Here is a 13,593-nt window from a genome sequence, read left to right as displayed (position 1 = left end):
AGGAACTATTTATGTTCCTTTGATAATTATGAATCTGAACCCTGGGTTACATTCTCCCCTTCTATCCTAATGCACGTCCCTGTGCATATTATCCCAGGACTACATTATCACAATCCTATGGGGTTCTGGGGAGTCTGGTCCTAGAATGTTTTACTTTCTAGAAAGTTCTTACCTACTAACATTAACTATTTATGTTCCTATGCTAGTTATGAATCTGGACCCTGGGTTACATTCTCCCCTTCTATCCTAATGCACGTCCCTGTGCATATTATCCCAGGACTACATTATCACAATCCTATGGGGTTCTGGGGAGTCAGAGTCACCTAACGAGTCTGCGATTACTGAGCTTAGACTCTGTAATATTGAATATCGTCACTAGTGGGTTTCCTAGTCGGTGATAAGTCAGGGTTTTTGGAGGTTCCCTATGTCTTGTCGACCTTCTTGGCTGTTCATCTATGACCTCTCTTTCGGTTTCTCTTTCCACATCGTTGTGGACATTCTCCGGTCCATCGGGTTCGGTCTCCAGTTCATTCATGTTAGTATTGTTCTCCTCTGAACTCATAACTGGTAAGGTCTTGTCGGGTAGGTTGTCCTCTTCCGGATCCATGTCAGGTAAGTGATTTTCCAGATCCGCTGTATCTGGAGCTCCCTCCGGAATAATGACTCCGTCTGAGGGGTCTTGCTCGACAGTGGACACTGGAAAGAGTCGTGTTTCCACCACTAGACCTCCCTGGTCATAGTGATAAGGGAGATCAAGATAGTCATCATCTGGGTCTTCTCCCTCCGATTCATTCAAGCTTTCTTCTCTTGGGCTCTGTCGAGTTCTTGGTCGCTTAGCTTTGTCCTTTACAGTAGGTCCATCTTCCACAGGGGTAGTAGGAAGGAAGCTGCAAGGTAGCAGTAGGTCTCGGTGGAGCGTTCGTAGTGGACCATCTCTGGTTTCAGGTCGCACTACATAGACTGGGACATTTCCAGTGTGTTTCACTACAATATAGATATCTGCTTCCCACCGGTCTGCTAGCTTGTGCTTTCCTCTGAGGCGGACGTTCTTGACGAGAACCCTGTCACCTTCCTGCAGGGTAGACTCAACAACTCGTTTGTCGAATCTGGCTTTGTTGCGGTCCGTCGTCTTCTGTGCATTTTCTGTAGCTACTCTGTAACTTGCTTCAAGGTGCGATCTCAGACTGCGGACGTACTGCGAGTGTGAGCCTGGCTTGTAGTTGACAGGTAAGTTGAAGGCTATGTCCACAGGCAATCTTGGCTGTCGCCCGAACATCAGTTCATCCAGTAGTGTCGTTCTTAGTACAGTTGTAGGCGTGTACTAGGGGTTTGACGTAGTCTCGCCAATGGCTCTTCTTCTGATTCTCCAGGGTGCCCAGCATATTAAGCAGGGTCCTGTTGAAGCGTTCTACTGGGTTTCCCCTTGGATGGTACGGGGTAGTTCGTATCTTTTTGATGCCGGCTAGCTCACACAGCTCTCTAATTGTGCGGGATTGGAAATCCGCACCTTGGTCGCTGTGGAGCTTCTCCGGGATACCATAGTGGACAATGAAGTTGTCCCACAGGCATTTAGCGACTGTCCGCGCTTTTTGATTTGCGGTAGGGATCGCTACTGCGTATTTCGTAAAGTGGTCCGTAATGACCAAGATGTCCTTTGTGTTACTGGAGTCTGGTTCCAGGCTGAGAAAGTCCATGCACAGCAACTCTAGTGGTCGTGTGGCTGTGATGTTCACCAACGGGGCAGCTCTCTCTTGTGGAACCTTACGCCGTACACATCGGTTGCAGGTCCTGATCTTTGTCTCTACTTCAGCTGACATTCTGGGCCAATAGAATCGCTTTCGGATGAGGTCTAGGGTTCGGTCCACGCCCATGTGGCCCATGTCATCGTGAAGGCTTTTTAAGACCATAGGTCTCAGGTCTTCCGGCAGCACAAGTTGATGGTGGGTCTGTGCGCCTTCTTGCCTCGTCCTGTACAGGACTCCGTCCAATACTTCTAACCGATTCCACTCTCTTAGTAGAAGGTAAAGTTCGGGGATTTCCTTTCTGAGTGTCGGTGGAGGAGGTTTCTCCCCTGCCTCCACTAGCTGTAGTACTTGACTGATACAGGTGTCGGCTCTTTGCTTTTCTCTCATTTCGGCAGGAGTTATCAGCGGAACGACGGGTAGGCCACCCAGCTGATCTTCTCCTTGGAAGCTGTCTGGGATTGCACTTGGGTGGAGGGCAAGTGATACCACCGATGCACGGCTCGATGGTGTCTCTGTAGAGCCGTTGTCGATCACTTCGCGAACTAAGTGTGTCGCAGATGGCTATAATGATGTCTTCACTCATGTTTGTGTGCTCTGGTTCCGGGAGGTGTCTTTTCGCAAACTGTTGTATTCTTTCCATCTCTTTTATCGATTTTGCGTCATCCGCTGGTCTGCTGTGTGGTCGCCGGGACAGCCCATCAGCGTCTTGATTCTGGTTCCCAGCTCTGTATTGCAGCTGGAAGTCGAAGGTAGATAGATCGGATAACCATCTGTAGCTTGCGGCATCAAGCTTAGCCGTGGTAAGGACATACGTCAGTGGGTTGCTATCAGTGACAGCAAGAAATGGTCGTCCGTAGAGGTAATCCTGGAACTTCAGTTACCGACCATTTTAAGGCAAGGAACTCCAATTTATGGGCAGGATATCTGGTTTCACATCTTGACAATCCGCGGCTTGCATACGCGATGACACGCTTCTGTCCTTGCTGCTCCTGGTAAAGGGCGGCGCCGAGACCTAGTGCGCTTGCATCTGTGTGCAATATGTAGGGCTTTTCGGGGTCGGCGAAACCGAGAACAGGGGTAGTTGTCAGCTTTTCTATGATAGCGTCGAAAGCTGTCTGGCAAGCGGGGGTCCATCTGTCATTGAAGGGAGCTTTAGGGTCGTAATACTTCTCGGTGGTCACTGTAGCTTTTCCATGCTTCTTCATTGGAGGGTATCCGGCAGTAAGTGCGTTGAGGGGTTTCACTATCTTGGAATAGTCTTTGACGAATTTACGGTAGTACCCGCAGAATCCTAGAAATGCTCTCAGTTCTTTCAGCTTGGTTGGCTTTGGCCAGGTGGTGAGTGCGGTTGTCTTTTCTGGGTCCGTTTCGACTCCTTTCTCAGACACTATGTGGCCTAGATACCTTACGGAGGTCTGGAAGAATTTGCACTTTTCGGGTGATAGTTTTAGCCCATACTCTTTCAGCTTGCTCAGGACTCGCATGAGTCGCGCCTCGTGTTCCTCTAGCGTTGAAGAGAAAACGATCAGATCGTCCAGGAAGACGAGGGTTTGCTTCAAGTTCAACTCTCCCACGCACCGCTCCATAAGCCGCTGGAACGTGCCTGGCGCATTTGTTATTCCTTGAGGCATTCTATTGAACTCAAAGAATCCCAGCGGGCAGACAAATGCTGTCTTGTGCTTGTCCTTTTCTTCCATTTCGATCTGGTAATAACCCGATTTGAGATCTAGCACTGAGAACCATTTGGACCCAGTCAGTGCTGAAAAGGAATCCTCCAGGTTGGGCAGGGCGTATGAGTCCTTTACTGTTTGGAGGTTCAGTTTCCTGTAGTCTATGCATAGCCTGACATCGTCGTTCTTCTTCCTGACGACCACAATTGGCGACGAGAATGGTGATTCAGATTCTCGGATGACTCCAGTGTCGAGGAGCTGTTGAATGTGGGCGCGCACAGCTTCTATATCTTGAGGGTGTATAGGTCTCGCCCGTTGTTTGAATGGTGTCTTGTCATTGAGCTTTATGTGATGCTTTATCTTGTCAGTGCATCCGAAGTCGAGATCGTGGTGGGCGAAAACTTCTTGCATGGAGTTCAGCCTTTCCGTTATCTTCTCTTTCCACTCTTGAGGTACTGGAGAGTCTCCAAAGTCAAACTTGAGCTTTGATGTTTGGTTAGGGTCTGTCGATAGTTCTGCGTCAAGTGTCTTGAGCGGCCGGACACTCATGACTGCATGTATCTCGGCTATCACAACCTTCGGGGACAGGGTGATATCGTGGTCGGACTCGTTCTTAAGGAGGACTGGTATACAATGTGGCAGTTTTCGTGGTAGCTCTGCTAAGCCATCTGATACCAGGATTCCCCCTGGCAAGGCCGTTGACCTTGGGGACTCTATCATCACCCATCTTCCTGCGTTGGTTGCTCTGTAACTCACTAATCCCTTGAGGACTTTGGTCTGACCTGGAGCGATAGTTTCAGGGTCTTTGCTATGTAGTTTCACTTCGCCCAGGCTGGACTCCGCAGACTGTTTATGTCTGGCTTCAAGGGTTCTCAAGACTACCTGGTAGCCGTAGGGCCGGGATTGGTAGTTCTTAGATGTGGTATCTGCGCACTGCTGGTACAGGCTATCTAGGGCGTTTGTGCCTACCAGCACTGTTGACAGGGAAGCGCTCATATCAGGCACAATCAGCGCCAGGGTGGCGATGTCGATGTCTACGCCGAACATGCTCCGTGGAAACGTGATTGTAGTTTCGACGTAGCCGAGGTAGGGGATCTCCTGCCCATTGGCTCCTTCCACTTCAAGCAGGTCGTATAAGGAGTTAAGGGGTAGGTGGGACATGTTCTCTTGATAGAAGGAATTCGGGATTGTTGTTACTTGGGAGCCTGTATCGAGTAAGCAGCTGCATTCTTTACCTTCCAGGATTACTTGTGCAGTGCATTTAGCTCCAACCAGTCCTTTAGGTATGGCTGCCAATTTGGCATAAGTGGCTGAGGCGCGCCACTGCCGTCTGGGACATCTCTCTCGTACCCCAGTTCCTGCTCGTCCCTCTGCAGCAACTGTCTTTAGTTTAAATTCAGGTCCCAGTCCTGCTGTTTTTCAGCTAGTAACTTATGTTTCAAGACCACCAGAGAGGGGTTCGGCTCGCTCTCGCAGTGGTGTCTCATGTGTCCATCTTCTCCACAGCTGAAACAATACCAGGGTCTGGGTCTATGGCTTGTGTAGGTCTTTGGGTTTTGAGTCTCTGACTTTTGGGCCTTGGGAGTACCTCGGTTAGTCGTCGGTTTAACTGATGCCTTGGCTTCTTGCTTGGAAGCTGGCCTCGCTTGTCTGTTCTGGTTGTCCCTCATTCCCAGGATCTGTGTCTGTAGGTCTGCAATTAGGCCCTCTAACCGTTGGAAGTTGGAGCTGGTGTCCGGAATCGACTTTGGAGCGTATTCCTCTTCCCTTTGGGTCCAGCTGCCCTGGGCGTTACTCGATACCCTTGGCCTCGAAACGTTCAGGCTCTGTCTCATGCGGTATTCTTTGGAAGAGCGCTGGTCTTCTACGGTGCGGATTAACAGGAGGAATTCGGTAAAGGTAGGTGGGTTGTTCTTTCTCTGTGCTAGCTGCAGCTCGGTTAGCATGGCGGTGTCCCTGCAGCCTCTGATGAATTGGCTTAGCAGTTGCTGATCGAGGGCGGTGGCCGCTATGCCCCCCCCTCCTATAGGTGGTAGTCAGGATCTCCTGTAGTCGCGGAAGGTAAACTGATGATTTCTCTCCAACGGATTGCACTGTACTCAGGTACTTTGCAAAAAGATCAGCTCCATCTTCAATGGCTCCAAAGGCGGCGTCGAGGCTCTCCAGGTACCTCCCTGGAGGACAGTCAGGTTCCAGGTGTCTTACGATGCCACTGGCGGGTACCATGAGGCTATCCAGGAGTCTCCGGGATTTGTTTACATCAGGCACTCTTGGGTTGTTGAGGAGAAGGACCGCATTGTTACGCCATGTCTCGTAGTCTACTTCTCTGTCGGGCTGAGGGCTTCGCCCAGAGAAGGGTCGGAGCCTCAGGGATGCTTGACTGAGCGTCTTCGTTTCTCATTAGGTGCTCCACAATTATCCTTTGCAGCCCAGGTGGGTTGACATCAGCTTGTGTCAGAACAGGTTGTGCATTCTCTTGCGGGCGCACTTCTGCTGGGGGCCAGCGGAGCTCGGGTACTGGCTCCGCTCGGCTTGGCCCGGGTGAGGGGCTTGCTTGTGTTGCAGGCCCCGGACCCGGTGGGGGGTCCATTCTGAATGCGTGCATTTATGTGAATTTACTTGTGTTAATAACAGTAACAGCTGTTTGCCACGGGCACAGTTCTAGGTTCGAATGCGACGAGGAGTAATATGCACAATTAAAAGAATAGTAGACCAGAGGCAGAGTTATAACAATAACCGGTGTTTTAATTAAAAGCGCGCTAGATAAAGAGTAATAATACATACATACGTAAAGTACAAGTTATGCTTTGAAGTATCCCTTTTAGATTAGGTCAGTAACCTCTCCTTGCGGGAGGGTTAGGTCGATATCAAGGCCTAGGTCGATTGGATCAACAGATTGGGGTTCGTTCAGACGTCTCTGAGGTTATCATCGGTAACTCTATATTAGTTTATCAGGGAATGCAAATACCTTATTAGGTGAATTGGCCCTTTAAACCCTTTTTCTTTACAGGAAGTGATTCGGCTATAATCGATATGTCATCTAGAATGTTCTATTATGACATCACCACAACCAGGAAGTGATTCGGCTATAATCGATATGTCATCTAGAATGTTCTATTATGACATCACCACAAACGGTGTAGAAGGTTCTATGTTCTAGAACAGTGGTTCCCAACCTTTTTCCCCCCAGGGACCCCCAAACATCTCTGATGAAATTCGCGGACCCCCTCCTAATAAGATACCATAAAATATTTTTTTTTTCATTTTAATAACAAACTGCTTATACACAGGCATATGCATCACAATTAGACCCACTATGCTTCTTTGACTTGTGCCTTCAATCAACAAATCTCATCTTGCACCATATGCATTTCAAAATGTTTGGCCAATATTCAAATGCTGTATTCATCCTCTCAAATCAGGCCCTAATGGTGAACGGTTTGCATTTATGGAACAAATCAATGCAACAAATTAAACTAAATATGAGACAGGAAATTCCAATCAGTAGCAGAGAGAATCTGTCCTAGCTGGGTTTAATACCTTGTTTTGTCATTTTAATAACAAACTGCTTATACACAGGCATATGCATCACAATTAGACCCACTATGCTTCTTTAACTTGTGCCTTCAATCAACAAATCTCATCTTGCACCATATGCATTTCAAAATGTTTGGCCAATATTCAAATCCTGTATTCATCCTCTCAAATCAGTCCCTAATGGTGAACGGTTTGCATTTATGGAACAAATCAATGCAACAAATTAAACTAAATATGAGACAGGAAATTCCAATCAGTAGCAGAGAGAATCTGTCCTAGCTGGGTTTAATACCTTTTTTTTGTCATTTTAATAACAAACTGCTTATACACAGGCATATGCATCATAATTAGACCCACTATGCTTCTTTGACTTGTGCCTTCAATCAACAAATCTAATCTTGCACCTTATGTATTTCAAAATTTTGGCCAATATTCAAATCCTGTATTCATCCTCTCAAATCAGGCCCTAATGGTGAACGGTTTGCATTTATGTTGAATGAAGTAAGAATCCACTGCAGTAAAAATATCCTCACCTCGAGTGGTGGTAGTAAGGTTGACTGACATGAGAATGTCCTGCTTCAGATCCTCATTTTCAATATATTGCACATAAACGATGAGCACAGCCTCGTCTGCGACAGTTGTAGTTTCATCAAGTTGTATGGCAAATGGACCCTTTCTAAGCTTTTCTGACAGCTGCTGCTCGCAATCACTTGACATCTTATCAATTCGGTATTTCACTACATTGTTCGAGAGTGGTACTGATTTTAGTTTATCCGCCACCTGTGGGCTGCACAGTTTCTAAACCATTTTGATGCAGGCTGGTTTGATGAGCTGCTCGCCAATATTGTGCGGTTTCTTTGCTTTTGCAATTAAAAGCGAACACTCAAAGGAGGCTTCGGTAGCCTTCTGTAAATCACTGCCACCCCTGCTCCACGCTACTCTAACATCAACAGGCTTGTTCGCCTTGAGAGACTGTTCTTTCCTCCGAAAAAAGTCTGGATCCTTCCCAACGGTTTCTGGGTGCTTAGACGCCTGATGTCTCTTCAGCTTGCTGGGCTTCAGGCTCGAGTTTGCCAACTTTTCTCCACAAATCACACACTCAGGTCGTTTGTCTGGTCCCTCAGTGAAGCCCATGGTGATGTAATTTTCGCGATTGCTGTAGGTCCTAACTTTTTTTGCAGATGAGCTGCCATCATCTCCTTTTCGTTTGTCACACATTTTCGCCTCTGGCGGCTGACTGCAGACGAGCCGAGAAAGTTAACTAGCGTGCTAGGCTAGCTACAGAAAGTGATACAGTCAACTGATTCGCGTTTTAGCGGCTACCCGGTAGCCTACTGTTAACATTCAAAAATCATGTCTAGATGTTTATTTATTTATCTTTATTTTTGTATTGTAGTGGAGAGACTATTCATGCTTCTGATGATAAAAAAAAAAAAAAAAAGGACCTCAAATCATCTGTGGTCTGGCGGACCCCCTGCGCCCCCTGGCGGACCCCCAGGGGTCCGCGGACCCCAGGTTGGGAATCACTGTTCTAGAAGGTTCTATTATAACATCATACAGTGGTAGCATTTACCCTCTAATTCTTATTCTTAAGTTATATCAAATCAAATACAAAATACAATATCAAAATAACACAAGATGAACGGGATCGACTCCCTTGGAAGTCCTTGTAGTCTCGTTCAGTTCAATCCTACCGGACTGTTAGTTGAGCAATAGTTGGCATTCTGGAGGTATATCAAATGTTCCGGGGTTGGCTCGCCATCGGGTATCGATCCAGCTAGGCACACTTAGTGATGGGTGGTCTGGACTGCTCCGGGATGCTGGTTGAGACTTGCGGCTTTAGTCGGTTGGTTAGTCCGGTCCGTCTGGGCGATGTTGCTGGTTCGGAGGTCGAGGCGGAGAGCTAGCTGTTTTTATAGGAAACCAAGATGTTCCGGAACGTTCTATATGACATCATAGGATGACATCACAAAGGTTCCACATGCTTGACCAGAAAAGCGATAAACGCTAAAAAATAAAGTTTAAAAAAAAAAATAATAATAATAATGATAAAGCGTTGATTTCAGGAAGATTCGATAATCAGGCGAAAAATTACAACGTGATAAGTGGATTCCACTAAAACGCTATTTTTGCGACTTTTTCCTGGAATTACTCAGAAGCACCCAAACTATATTCATATTCGAAACGGTATAAAACGGAAATGTACGGATGAAAAAATAATCAGTTTTTTTGCACGTTGACTGGAAGCAACTCACTGACAATCGACGGTGTTATTAGACCCATAGCTATAATATAAAATATAGGTTTAGCTCTACAAACAAGGTGAGCGTTTACATGGGGTTAATGGGCGGCAAGGCCAGATGCACTTCCCGGAAGGGGCGTGGCACTCAATGTGTTAAACAAGTCAAGAAGAAACATCACAATAAATCAAGAACAAAACAAAAACACCATGAAATCCAAAATAAAATGTAAAATAAATAAATGCAACACTCCCAGACATACCCCAAGATAGACTGTTATTCTGTTCTGAAAGGCGTGCTCTAATCCAATGCTAAATTCTAAATTAATTAATTAAATGTTCTCTATCTGTGTCTCTCTCTCTCGGTCTGTGTTTCTCTCTTTCTCTATCTGTATCTCTCTCGCTCCCCCCTTTCTCTGTCTTTCTGTCTCTGTCTCTCTCCATTTATGTCTCTTTATGTGTGTGTGTATGTTTCTCTCTTTCTCTCTGCTATAGTTTTATGTTTGATGAGCCCTCTAGTTACCTGGATGTCAAGCAAAGATTGAAGGCTGCCATCACCATCCGATCCCTGATCACTCCCGACAGGTAAGACTCATCTATTCAGAGCCGTCTATAACGCTACCTGGCCTGTATGTATTATGTTAGTTTGCGGATGCTTTTCATGCTCATCTTAAAGTAACACGCCAACATTACGGGAAATGCGCTTACCGTCTTCTCCAGAGGCAGACGAGAAGATGGATAGATACTAGTTTCCTCTCTGGGCCCTTTCACACCGCCAGGGCTCCGGTTCTAGCTCCAGCTCCGTACTGGAGCCTCTGAACCTTGGTGCTCTCTGTCGAACCAGCCCCCGTTTACACCTATTTAAGCAGAACCAATGTTCCACCGTCTCCGGCATCAACGGGGGGCGTTACTCAGGCGGAGGTAAACATAATGCATGGAGAAAGGCTTAGCGAGCGAGCGCACACACTGTATATGTTTGAAATGAATCGTTCCAGCAAAGTAGGCTTCTATTATTCAAATTACTTGTTTTAATGGGTATCATAGTAGTAAGTCCTACTGTAGCACATGACATATTAGCATGCCATCTGTTTTATTAATGCCAATACTGGACGACAAGTAGGGCTGGGCGATATAATGATAACGATAAATATTGCGATATATTTTAATAATCGATATCGGGGGGGAAAAATCGGAAAAAAATATATATAGGTTCTCTTTTTTTACCTGCAACAGGGCAGTTTTAAAACAGACAGTGGACAGACTTGTCTTTCTTGCCTGCAACTTAAAGTAATGGCTTTGCTTGTCCAAATGACAATACTGACCAAATTGAGATTTCTTTTTCTCTTGTCCATTTATTTTGTTTGCTTTCTAATTTAAAATACAGTTTGAAACCGTCTGTACACAGTAGGCTATGTGTGCTAGCAGAGCTAGACTCCAGTCACGAGTCACGGTGCACATGTGCGGTGGTTTGTCCACCAAAAAAGCACCAAAAGATAGAAAAGAAACTAGCAGAGCCAGAACTGTTCAACTCCCCTGGAGCTACAGCCAGCAGAGAAGCCGGTTTACTTTCGCTTTTAAACCAGCTGCAGCCTGAGAACTGGAGTGTGAGGGGATGTAACACTAAAGATGGCGGCAACGACAAAGAATTGCTGCAAAATAAACATACATCTGTTGTCTAAAAAAAAAAATTATATATATTTTTTTATTTACATTTTTTTTACTTATAACAATTTCGATAATTATCGATATAGAGTGATATGATAACATAACGTTTAGCTCAACGGGTTAGTGCGGATGCCTGTGAATCCTATTGTCCCAGGTTCAAATCAAATCAAATCAAATCTAATTTATTTGTAAGGCCCGACAACACACGTTAATGTCCCCATGTGCTGGACACGTCTTCTTTAAACAAGTCAAGAAGAAACATCACAATAAGTCAAGAACAAAACAAGAACACCATAAAGTCCAAAAAATTTAAAATAAATGAAAAATAAATGCAACACTCCCAGACATACCCCACGCGAAGGTAAGGAAAAACTCACTAAAACCTAGCAATAGGAAAAAATGCACCACAGGCAATGTGGAGGAGAGAAACCTTAGAAGGGCCATTCAAGGGGGGATCTCCCTTCTTAGATGTCGGTGATAGTAGTGTTGCAGTAAAACAGGCGAACAGTTGGTAAGCATGCACTCACATATATGTAGTGAAACACAGATAAGTGTATGCGATAGCAACTGAACATTTTGAGAGATTAAAGATAGATCTGATAGCAGATCTATTTGAGGCAAAGGGGCGGCGCAGAGAGGGTCGCATCCTCCCGGTCTTCATCACGGGACGTCCAACACTCCGGTCATCACTCCGAGACAGCCACTCACAGGGAGACGGGACAGGCGTTAGACAGTTTGCGTGATTGTGATAGATACAAGTGGTAAGCATATATGTGAATAGAAAAAAAGTACTTAACCCAGCAATGAACTCCACGTCTAAACCACGTTGACAGACCATGGACAGAAGACGGTAAGAAGCTGATCCATGGCCTCGGTGGTGCACGTAGAACAGTCACTGCAATCTTGGCCGAGACCCCGAGACATCCACCACCTTGGTCAGCACTACGAGACAACAACTCAGAGAGATGGGGGGGGGGTAGAGAGTTCCCATGTTTGTAGTGGGCGGATATGGAGCAATAAATACATGTAGTGAGCATATGCATACATGGTGACAGTAGAATCATAGTATATAAGAAAATTGTGAAATTGAGTAATAGATAGAACTACTACAAGCATATGGAAAAATACAAGACAATAGCTCAGGGCCGTATCCCCCGGGGGGCAGGAGAAGCCACTCAGAAGGTTCAGCACTGCAGGCCAGACAGAAGGCGATATGATGCTGTTCCATGGGACCGGTTGAGACAGAGACAGAGGTTAAAAAGGTTCTCCCATGTCTGCAGAAAAGCAGACATGGGAGGAAATAGACATCCTAACTAAACTAGACAGATTAATCTAAGGGTCAGTCCCCGACCAGGTGAGATCAGGGTAGGTTGAAGGAGATGGAGAAAAGATGGGTCTTAAGCAGGGATTTAAAAGCTTCAACAGAGTGGGCGGTCAGGTGGCGTAGTGGAGATTGCGTTCGTCACCAACACCGGAGACGCTGGATTCGCCTGTTCGAATCCAGCTCACAGCTCCGGCGTTGTCACCAGCTTGGCTGGCCGTTCACACTAATACAATTGGCTGTATTAGAGGGTGGGAAAGCTGGCGGGGTGGGTCGTTGTAAACAGCGACTCCTACAGTTCGGTCGGGGCGCCTGCTCACCGCGGATAGGATAAAATTTTGTAGGTGAGGAGTAGTACTTTAAAGTCAGATCGGGCTTGAATAGGAAGCGGACAAAACTGGTGTGATGTGATCAAATTTTCTAGTTTTAGTTAGTATCCGTGCAGCCGCATTTTGCACGAGTTGAAGATTTTTGATGCTTGAATTAGGTAGGCCTGAAAAAAGTGCATTACAGTAGTCTAGACGTGATTAGACAAAAGCATGAATTAGGGTTTCAGCATCAGCCAGAGTTAAAATGGGGCGATTTTGTTGATTTTTTTTATATGTGCATTAAATGAGAGGGAGGAATAAAAAATAACTGAGGTTTTTTATGGTGGAGCTCTGGGATACATGACAAGTATCAAAGTTGAGGGAGATGTCCTCAAACAGGCCTCTGTGGTTTGGGGGGCCAACAATTAACATCTCAGTTTTATCTGCATTAAGGAGTAGAAAGTTTTGCGACATCCACTTTTTGACGGCAAGCAGGCAAGCCTCAAGATTCTGTAATTGGGAGGAATAATTTGGCTTAATAGGTATATATAATTGGGTGTCATCAGCATAAAAATGAAAGTTTATGCCAAATTTGCATATGATATTGACGAGGGGTAGCATGTAAATCGAAAATAGTAAAGGGCCCAGAACAGAGCTTTGTGGGACACCGCATTGCACTGGGAGGGTCTCAGATGGTAAATCATTATAGACCATGCAGTGTGTTCTATCAGTTAAATAAGATTAAACCAAGCAAGTGCGTGACCCCGGATGCCAACATGATTCTCAAGCCGACCTAGAAGAATCGAATGATCGATAGTGTCAAAGGCTGCACTGAGATCAAGCAATAAGAGCACAGAAGTTAGGTTTGAGTCAAGAGAGAGCAGTAAGTCATTTGTGACTTTGGTAACCGCCGTTTCGGTGGAGTGTAAGGCTCTAAAGCCAGATTGAAAAGATTCATTAAGATTATTATTTGATAGATGGTCAGTAAATTGCATTGCGACAATCCGTTCTAATATTTTGGATAGGAACGGAAGATTGGAGATTGGTCTGTAATATTTCAAGATTAGAGGGTGAATTATTTTTTTTTTTTTTTTTTGTGCAAAATCAA

General features: G+C 45.6%; 1 protein-coding gene across 1 annotated transcript in view; it reads left to right on the top strand.

Annotated features, from left to right (window-relative positions):
* LOC311237650 (ATP-binding cassette sub-family E member 1-like) overlaps nt 1-13,593 on the top strand; it is a 109,331-nt gene that overhangs the window by 62,784 nt on the left and 32,954 nt on the right. Inside the window, exon 9 of the mRNA XM_084325603.1 lies at nt 9,687-9,776. Within this exon, the coding sequence (XP_084181729.1) occupies nt 9,687-9,776 (90 nt within the window). The remainder of the gene's footprint in view (nt 1-9,686; nt 9,777-13,593) is intronic.

This window comes from Notolepis coatsorum (assembly GCF_963971535.1).
Source record: "Notolepis coatsorum genome assembly, chromosome: 1".
Lineage (NCBI taxonomy): Eukaryota > Metazoa > Chordata > Actinopteri > Aulopiformes > Paralepididae > Notolepis > Notolepis coatsorum.
Note: the sequence above shows the minus strand (reverse complement) of the source record. Positions and strands in the feature narration are given on the sequence as shown.